Here is a 10328-nt window from a genome sequence, read left to right as displayed (position 1 = left end):
TTAAGGCCTGTGTTATGCTGCACAAACCCTTCGCCGCTGGCTAAATAAACTTAGCCAGCTAATTGTAGCGGAGGAGCCTGTGGGCAGCTCCCACTTGGTATCGGTGATTTGGCCATCTGTGTGTCCTTGCCTTTATCTAAATGTGCAGCAAGAAGTTCTCATGTGAACATCCTTTCTGTTTGGCAGTGAAAATGATGAACGGGGTTGTTTTCTTCTAAGGAAATCCTGTAATAGCTTGAGTGACCAAAATGGGGGAATCTCTTCTATGGATGGGGTCTGCCCAGCATGCCGCATGTCAGTCAGAGGCCCGTTCGATGCTACATCTCCTGGAGTTCCCACCATCTAGAAGGCCATAAGATTATCTATGCTATTTTCCCCTTACAGTGTGTGTGTGAGAGAGAGAGATGTAGTGCACTGAACTACCGTTGTAGGTATAGGTATATAAGTATGGCTGAAAAAAATTGATGTAGTCTAAAATGAAGTACAGGGGGTGCAGTCATTCTTTTTTTTTGCCTATATATAAATCATTTTAATAAAGCAGCAAGCTTTTTTATTATTATTTGAGCTACGTACAGTCATGCTGGAATAAATTATATTCAACATCACAAATTTTGGAGAACGTGTTGAGCTATCTCTTTGACAGCAGAAAGTGCTTCTAAGCAAGTTGGTTTAATTTCTTGAGGAGGAAGCAAAAATCCATAAGTTCCTGTGTCCCGAAGCTCAATGGTAAAAGAATATTTAATGCCAAGATCATAAGCCCAGTCGTCTGAACCTCCAGGAGCTAAATCTATGTGAGGAAGGGAAAATAGATAAGTTACCTGAAACCAGAACTTCAGTTTTCTGTTCAAAAGCTGTCTTCTGATGCTCACAAGGATATGCTGTCATGCCTATCATTGTAGTAAAGTCATACTTACAAATTGTTTGTGCACCAGCACCAAGTCTGTAAGTTTTCTTTGTTGTCCTCTTTATAGCTTTAGCTGCTTTCTTTGCCAGACTTTCCTGAAATTAAACAAAACATTATTAGCTTTATAGCCTTGTGATAACAGTTAATATGTATGCAGTTAGGATTTACTTACACTGTGCTCTGGATCTTGCATTAGTTAAATACTCTTATAAAAGGCTCTAGAAAACCCACAGAATATGGTTAAAATTTTCAGCATATGCCCGTGCTACAGATTGCATTTCTGCTGTAGCTAGGTAAAAAATAGAGATGGGACCTTACCACCACTTCAGGCAGCAAACTGTTGTCAAGCTATTTGTTCCCACTTGTCTTACATTTTTCCTTTTCTGCCAGAGTATTAAAGTCACTGTTGATTTATGTAGTATTGACAAAAACAGCAGAAAAAGATTTTCATTGAGGGAATTCTACTCAATCTACTTAAATTCTGTATTTAAGAAGACTTAAATGCCCAGAATTAGTGCATGTCTTTCTGCTTTACAGGGAAGGCATTATTTAATGCATTATTTAATGCATTATTACTGTTCACTCACAACTGCATTTTTTTTCTTGCAATATATAAAACAGTTTGTTTCAGGAAATTAAACAGTAACCAAGACAGCATAAGAATATATGTTGTTTGGAGTTAATTTGTTCTGTATTTACATTACTGGATTTTTTTCATTTCTTCTTCTGAACACACTGGCACTAGTTACCAAGGGAAATGCTATATTGGACTGTCTGGGGTTTTGTCTAACAAAGTAGGATGCTTCCAATGCATTAATTGTGTACTTTTTACAGTCCTCTTACCTATACAACATTTATTTTTTAAAAGAAAATGTTTTTTAAAAGGTGGTTTTTAAAAATGAAATATGTTAAGTGACATGGGAGATGCATGAGGTTGAAAACCAGTAAAAATGACGGCAGTGTGTGCAAATGTCAATCCTGTATCTTTATAAACTCTTACTGTCTGTCCTTATGTCATATAGCATATGAAATGACCTGTCCACCTCAGACGTGCGCTGTCTTCCCATATGGCAAATCCCAAAGCCTGCAAACCTGCTTTCTGGTCGCCTTCACATGATTTCTGCTGCTTTCTTACTGCTAGGCAGGAGCCCTTGCTGCAAATAAAATAATTGGTTGCCTCAGCACTTGGAGCTTAGGAAAACACCGAAAGTGGGCTAGGAAGTGCTGGAAAGGGAATTCCTTGCTCTAGGGAATTTGATGTCTTTACGTAAGAAGAATGTGACTAGGCTGTCCACCTACTCTTATGGCTTGATTACTTTGTGTCAGCAAATCCCATTTTAGCCTGGATATCCTTTCCAAATCCAGACAAACCCAGAGTTTTATGGTCAGTGGGAAAAAGCAGCAGCTACTTTTCTGTTTTGAACTGTGTCTGTCTGCTGGGAGAGTTTTTACTGTGCGATTTGGTGGCTAAAGAATGTAAAATTCTACATAAGCAGGATATGGTTTCCATCCTACCATTAGGACCATTTTAAATAAGTATCCCTAGCCAAAACCTTAATAAAAGTAGCAAGTGTCCACCAGCATACCTCATTGCTTAGGTATGTGGAGGGTATTTTTTAGAGTTATACACCCAAGTAATTTCAGAGTTTGTGTAAACCATACAACATAATCAGGAATTTGCACAAATATCTTTTCAAGGTGTCCAAAAAAACGAGACTCTGCTCTTATAGCAGCAGCTTCAACATACCAGGGGTTGTTGATGTGTTATCAATCTGGAATAAATATTTTCATTTTTCCATAGTCTTCAGAAGAAGCTTGCTGACTTACACACTGCTATACCAGCCCAGACCTCTTCAAGTTCTTAAGAACATCAAGAGAAATCTCATTTCCTAATTCTTGATCCTCAGACCCCTGTGACTCCCTCATTACAAGCCTAACCTAGCAGGGTAAGAAGTTCTGAAATAAATGTGAAACTTCCGGAGATGGGAAGACTTACCAGCTCATCATGGTCTTTGCTTTTGTCCGTAGTGTAAGAATATGGAAACAATACCAACTGGGAGTAAGAGTGCATGGTTATGTAGGCTTTAATGATGTCTTTGTGATCTCTGACAAAGCGAGCCACTGCTTTCACTTCAGGCTCAGACTCTGGGTAAGGTCCACAGTATGTCTCCTGACACTCATAGGGAGATGCTCCTTCTCCTGTAACAAAAAAGCGCACAGTGTTACTCCTTAAATTCTTCACTTCTGCATTTCTGCTTGTCTAATGAAAGAGCAGAGTATGATGCTAATACACAAGAAATCATGGGCTCCACCATGATATGGAAAGAACTCTCATGCTTGCAGAAATCAGTGTGAGCCTACTAGTATTTCTCACCTACTGTACTCTTGAAAAAAATTGGAGAAGGTGAAGAAAAAGAATTATTCATAGACTGGATAAAAAGTCTTAGAGGAGAGGATGAATATGCTCCATTTAAATTCATTAAGCACAAGATTGTGAGATCCCTTTTTAAAATCTAGAAGTACTACGGGAAAAATGCTGTTCTAAGTGATTATTTAATCTTGGGGGAAAGCAAACTGCCAACTGAAAGGTGAAGAAAGACAAATCAAAATGGAAGTTTTTAAGAATGAGGAAAACTAGGCACTGGAGCAAGTTACCAAGAAGACAACTAGTATTCACCATTTTTGCTATCTTCAGAAAAAGACCGAATAACCTTCTGGAAGCAGCCAGGGTCTTTAGTGTTAAATGTCATGTTCATGTTTTAATAAATTGTGTAAAATTTCCCCTTTGCTACTCCATGTACTTTAAATGGACATTTTGTCCTTAAATCTTATGCAGGAATAAAGCTCACTGAGTACTTTAACACCCACAAAGCTTTCTTCATCCCTGGGCATTGGGACAATTTAACAGATGTCCATCTTCCAGGAATCAATAATGCCAGTTACATCTACAGAGTAGCAGCCCTGTAGAAGCAACACAAGTTATTATCATATGATACAGGAGAGAAGGAAACATCTTCTGGTGCCAGTGATATCTAGGGAAGATCTATAGCATGCCACAAAGTAGTGGGGAGCATATCTGGACCCCAAAAACACTTAAAATTTTTGAGATATGTGTGTTTTAGATAATTAAAACTTGCAATGCTCCATACAGGTGTATTTGCGTGAAATGTAGTTGTGATAGACAGAAAGACTAGGTGATTCGGTGGTACCTGGCTGTCGATGTTAAGAATAAACCTGTATTTTCATGCATTCAACTGTTCCACAGATACTGCAACCCCCTTATAATATCAATGGCTGAAAGTAAATCCTCAGATGACTTACACCCTTGTATGCACAGCAGAAGAAGCAGCAATAATATAGTGAAGAGAGCAGGCTGGGGGGGCGGGGGGAAGTGGCGACAGAGACACAGAGTCTGGGGAGATGCAGACTGGGAGGTCAGAAATGGGGGTACTGGGGCAGAGAGGGCTGTGGTACGTTTATGTTCTGGGATATATGTATAAGCCTTAATGCTTCTGAATCGAGGGGGATTTCACAGACAGTTCATGAAAATTCATGCACGTGAAAACGCGAACAATTCCTGGCATCTATGCAAAATAATGCAAAAGTGGCAAAATGAGAGTGTTAAATTTTGCACTGTTCTGTTTTGCACAGAAGTGAGTACTGTCCAAGGAAAAAGGCAATGAAGAATCTGTTGGCTGGCAATCTTGGATTGCTTTCCTAAATTCTTGATCATACTGAGGACAGCCAGCTAAGGAAACGATACGGAAAATGTGGAGGAAAATTGAAGACTGGGTTACAGGCAAATTTAGTTCCACAGAGCAAATTCCAAGTTAGTGCATTGCTTTTAGTGGAATAATTTTGCTTTTTATTGGTATAAAAGAAAAGCGCAAGGTATCAGTGCATTTAGTATATTTTGTGCTTCATAAAAACCATGAGGGCTTTGTTCATAAAGTTCATAAAGTTGTTATCTGAGCAGCTGAAGAGGAAGAGCAGATAAACTCGGCAGTACATTTCTAATTAAATGCATAAATCTAAAACCTAGAATTCTGCAATGGCACAAAGTGTATTCACGAGCAAATCTGAAGCCAGTGGAAGTCTGAACATTTGGCACCCCTGACAAGAACTCTTCTCTGTTTAAAAGTATGTGAGTAAAGATTAAATTGCAGGTTCCCATGAATTTGTGGTCATTTCCCATGAACACAATTGTGTTATTGTGTTCAATTGACACAGCTAATAATAATTACAACAGTATTATAAAGTGATAAAACTCCAGGTTGGTTCTTCTGAGGATCCTGTTGAACTCTCGGTGTTTCACACAGCTGCAGAAATAGTGGAGATTCCACAGTTAATATGTTCTGGATCAAATCTGTTCAACCATTGCTATCAGTTGCTAATATATCTGAACCAGTATAAACAATATTTTTCTGCTAACTAAGAAAAACAGGATTTTGTTTTTCAGCATTTTACTGACTGTATAACTAAAAGAAGTAGAAACCTAGGGAGATCCTTACAATCATCTGTTTTAGTTACTGTAAGCATCTGACTTCAGTGCTTAGATTCACCTGTACAGTTTTTTCTCTCCAATGACCCTGCAAGGTGCTGAGCCTTCTCTCTTCTATGGTTTCAACCATGTCTAAGAGAGGAGCGTAGCACGTCTGAGAACAGTGTGAATGCTTCCCTAGTTACTCAGGTAAGATGTTCTGCTTTTGCCCTGTAAGAAGGTGTACATTTTGTCCAAAGACTTACATAGAGAGAAAGCACTTTCTACTCTGCCTGTATTCTTCTGCTCTTTGTAAAGTAGAATCATTTCTCTGCTTCAGAAGTTGTTCACCACCAGAAGTGCTTGACCAGTTGAATGCACTACATTACATAACCTTTCCCTGAAACTAGTATCTGTATCACATAGGTTTTTGCTGTTATTCCTTCAAACTTCTCCAAGTTCTGTTTTTATGACATATTTATACTGAATATATATATTTATACTTTTAAATCTATGTATTTGGTCCCCATCTTCATAATTTTGTGCCTGAAAAAATTTATGTTTCTCTCCATATAATAGCCATGGATGGTAAACAAACATCTTTATTCCCAGTTTAGCAATGGACTAAGATGACTGAAAGTCATACAGGACATTAGTGTCAGTACTGAGTGAAGCCAGATCTAATCTATAGGGTAACATTTTAAGATAGCTATTCTACAGACTATTAAAAACCTGTCAAGTACTAAAGTGCCTGCGGGTAAGTAAACGTGATGCAGCCTTGACAACAAACACTGAGAGCCAAAAAATCTTGGTCAGCTGAGCATTACTGAAGGATGGCTGAGGTGATCAGTTCATACCATATGGTGGAGCGTCTACTCAACTGCATGGTGCAGGAGGCCTTGGGTGACATGGCAAGGGCCACCTCTTCCCTCTTTCCTCCTTCCCACCATCAGCCTGCACCAGGCATGTCATGGTGTGATGCAAGGGGCAGGATCCAGGGTCCTGGTCGCCCTCTCTCTTGTCATCGTGCCGGGAAGGGGTTAGTCCCCGGCGTGGCATCTGGGGAGGAAAAATCCTAAGTCCCAACAAAAAGTGTCTCAAGCTGGGGAAGTGTTTAGCGGTTCATAACAGATATTGAGCTGCATTTGTCTTTATATCAACTTTGTGAAATGGTAAATGAAAATGTTTTCAAAATCAAGAATTTTAAAGGCTGAAAGTGAGGCAGGGGTACAATAGGAAGGAAATGATGGCATACCACACCAGTGCGCATCAAAATTCCTGTTCATGTCAGTACCGATGCACTTGCTGTTACCGTGTGACGAGCGGCTCTTTCTCCACAGCCGGTTCTATGGAAAGAGACACACCAGCCACGTTCAGGGAAAAAGCTGAGAAAAGTGATGCACCATCTCACCGGTTCGTTAAATGTGACTTCCCACTTGTGCCTCTACAGGCCAAGGACGATTATAAAACCACAATCTGGTTGCCAGCGAGGCTGGATGATAAAACGGTAGGGTAACAGGTGGTCACATCTGGTCTGATTTCAATGGATTTGGACTGTGGCAGCGGGGGAGAAGACATACAGTTTGGCCAGGTATGTGAGTTTAGGAGTCTGGGTCCAAGTCCAGCCTTTCTGTAGGCATTGCTGACAGCATGTGGAAAGTTGGAAATTTGGTGTGCAGCTGTTGAGGCGGATATGCATAGTTATCCAAATGTGAGCCAAGCTGGGTTGAAGATCGAATGAGTAAAAGAGTGGAGGAGATTTTTTTTAAACTTGAGTGAAGGATCTAAAATCAAAGAACCATCTCAATGGCTTGCGATTTCCAACCAATAAATAAAATCCTGGACAAAAATACCTTGTTGTACCTTCATTTATCCGAAACAAAAAGTACTCAAAGGCCGGGGCTACCTTGCAGGGGGAAGGAGTGAGTTATTGGCTGTGCCCTATGTGATGCAGCACGCTATTCCGCTTGTGCTGGATTGTGCCGGTGTTTGTAACCTTGCTGCTGAAGGCTGACACAGGTGTTCCCTGACATCTGGAAGTATTAAAATCCCAGGATGAGATTCTGTCATTTCCAAATGCATTTCCAGCAGCTTGGAAGACGCAAAGGTACTGTGGGTCAAATGCCAATTAGATGCAGTATTTGTTGTGGTTTAAATAGGGCAGAGATGCAGAAATTCCAAGCACAGATTAAGAGTTTGGGGCATGCAGTTCCAGGGTGGAAATGATACCTTGAGCATGCACACTGATAGTTCCCATAAATAGCACATCAGTATGTCGCAAAAAAGCTCTACGTACAGAGGGATGGCTCCACGTGTACTCATAGCCATCCACATTCATCACAGGCATGACGTAGAAATCGAAGTGCTCCAGAAGTGTTGTCATGGTCTGATCTCTCTCACGCACATGGATTGCCTATAAAGCACAGGGGAAACTTACTAAAAGCATTCGTAATAGCGGTTTTCTTACCTTCCTAGAAAGGCACCTGATGGCATATGTAAAATGATTGTGCAATTATCAGACCAGTCTACCTCCTGATAGAGGTGCATCATATCACAGAAATTCCTAAATAGCAAAGTAGCTCTTTGGTTAGAAGTGCCAGGGAGAGGGTAGGAATCGAAGTGATACAGTCAATCAGACGCACTGCGGTCCTTTAATGTAATGGGTGGTCATGAGATAGAGTTGAAGCCTATTAATAGGAAGGTTTGAGCTTTTGCTGCTTGTATAAACGATAGGAACCCTCCCTCCCACGCAAAATACCACAGAAGTAGAATAAAATATAGCAAGACCAAAAATAGCAAGTAACATTTCAAATGGCTGCCGTACATAATATTACTTCTTCTGGTTACATTGTGAGTTCAGCGCACTTGTATGCCAAGAGTCAGTAAGATCTACATTGCTGATTTTGCCTCACAGCCTATTTTTAGTGATACCTAACCTGGTTGCTGGTCCACAACACAGGGATAAATTTTAACCTAGGTAAGTGGTTTTTTTACTATTAGAATAGACTAAGTCCTCAATCATATCCTTTTTTTATTTATGCCTTACTTAAACCGCCTTCTTTCATTTTAAATCCTTCCTAGTTTTCCTCAGGCAATGGAATTTCTGTGACTAAATGGAAAATGTCAATCTTTCTACAATCTTAACAACAATATTAAATGATAAAGAGTGAACCCATTATAAAGAATGCCTAGAATCTGCTAGAAAGAGCTAGTAATTTTAATGTGTGTGCAGATGTGTATTAATGTCAGATTTTAAAATGTTACTTCATGAAGTGATATAGAAATAAAATCTGAATTTAAAACATGTAAATTAGATCAAGGGGATGGAGAACCTATATGTTCAGCGTGTTACTTCTGAAAAATGCTGCAGGGACATGTTACTGGTGAAGTGACAGCACAGCTGGTAATTATTTGGAGCAGCATGAAAAGGGCAAATGCATTTCTCTCCAAGGGAACCTTGAAGGCTGGGATTATCAGTGGGTCACAAGGTACCTTCGGCTGTATCTGTCCCTAACTCCTGCAATCTCCTTTTGCGGATGTGACTGAGGACATGTGATGCTGTGCTCCCCACGCTCCCTGCCGACCTGACCTTTTCCCGTAACCCTGCTCAAGTGATAATCACCAGTCGCGATGGATGCGTCGTCTGGTCGTGATGGATGCAGCCAGCTCAAAGGGGATTCAGGGAAGACAGATAGCAACACAACAGCCAAGGGCTAATTTATGGCGATGCGTCCACCTAACCACAGTGCTGGTCAATGTCCAACTCAAGCCAAATTTGGAAGAAACTAGCATCTGCAGTCGGTATGTAAATATGACTATGAGTCAATCATCTTACCCCCATAAATAGTAGGCAGCCCAAGAGCCCTTTGAGCTCTTCTGCACAGCAGCCAGGATCTCCCCTTGAGAAGGGACACCTCTCAGGGTTACTCCTCGAGGTTGAGAGAATCCTTATTGTGTCAGATACTCGATAAGTGAATTGGGAGTAAGTGCGCTGAAACTTTGTAATCTTAGCTAAGTGATATAAAGGATTGATTGCACATACAGAATCCTTTAGACATAAACCGTTGACCAAGTCCGGGACTAAGTTTGGATCCAGCCGCACCTAGACTCCTCTAAGGGAAGGAGTTTAGAACGCAAGGGGGTCCTCTCTGAACCTCATGACTCAACGGGAGCGTCTCCCCGACAGTTTTGTCTGACCCTGTCCTCTGTGCAGTAAATGATCAAGTGTACCTTGCCATCAAATCTTGTTAAACCACTGTCACCTTTACCATTGAACTTTGTTAACGCAGTGTCTTATATCAATAAACATATTGCTGCTTCTCTCCTACAAGTGAAGTGCATCTCTCTCTCCACAACAGGACAGAAATAAACGCATCTTTTATTATTATCGTCATCATTATTTAGTTGCATCACGGCCAAACCATAATTCATGTTTCCAGGACTCATCTATGTTGTTTCTCTGGCTACAGTACTGGCGATTGTGAAGTCTCAATCTCATCTAGCCTATTTTTACTGTGAACTTTGCTTTTGTGAAAAAGTAACAATAAATAATGTCTCAGGACATTAACTGAGCAAGCTGGGCAACCTTGTCTGGGACAGAAATGCCTTACGAGCCTTTTCATGGTCCATACTAGGAATTGGGCCAGCAGCTCAGTGTAATGAGTTGAGCAGAGATGCTTTAAATTCAAAAAGACCAAGGCAACATATGTTAAGATCCAGGTGCAAACCATGGATGTTGTATTTGTTGGTGTACCTTTGTTCACTATCGTGAGCACTGTAGATATTAAAGATGTTAAAGATCAGATGTGACCATTGGTCTGCAGCTACACATCAAGGCTGGTCAGGCTAAGCCCATACTACAGTCTCGTTCCATCAGTGATTTACTAGTTTCCATGAACTGGTACTATGCGTCTGGCTGGCGGTTGTTGATCATGTTCTGGAGGT

The 10328-nt window shown here is 40.6% G+C and overlaps 1 protein-coding gene across 1 annotated transcript in view; it reads right to left on the bottom strand.

The window, feature by feature from the left end:
• Window positions 1-602: 602 nt before the first annotated feature.
• CPB2 (carboxypeptidase B2 (plasma)) overlaps window positions 603-10328 on the bottom strand; it is a 19028-nt gene continuing 9302 nt past the window's right edge. Inside the window, exons 7-11 of the mRNA XM_009588237.1 lie at window positions 7681-7797; window positions 6640-6730; window positions 2901-3103; window positions 915-999; window positions 603-787 (exon numbers count right to left, since the gene is read on the bottom strand). Coding sequence (XP_009586532.1) covers window positions 603-787; window positions 915-999; window positions 2901-3103; window positions 6640-6730; window positions 7681-7797 — 681 coding nt within the window. The remainder of the gene's footprint in view (window positions 788-914; window positions 1000-2900; window positions 3104-6639; window positions 6731-7680; window positions 7798-10328) is intronic.

This window comes from Fulmarus glacialis, unplaced genomic scaffold, assembly GCF_000690835.1.
Source record: "Fulmarus glacialis isolate BGI_N327 unplaced genomic scaffold, ASM69083v1 scaffold8772, whole genome shotgun sequence".
Taxonomy (NCBI): domain Eukaryota; kingdom Metazoa; phylum Chordata; class Aves; order Procellariiformes; family Procellariidae; genus Fulmarus; species Fulmarus glacialis.
This window is presented reverse-complemented; position numbering and strand designations above follow the sequence as displayed.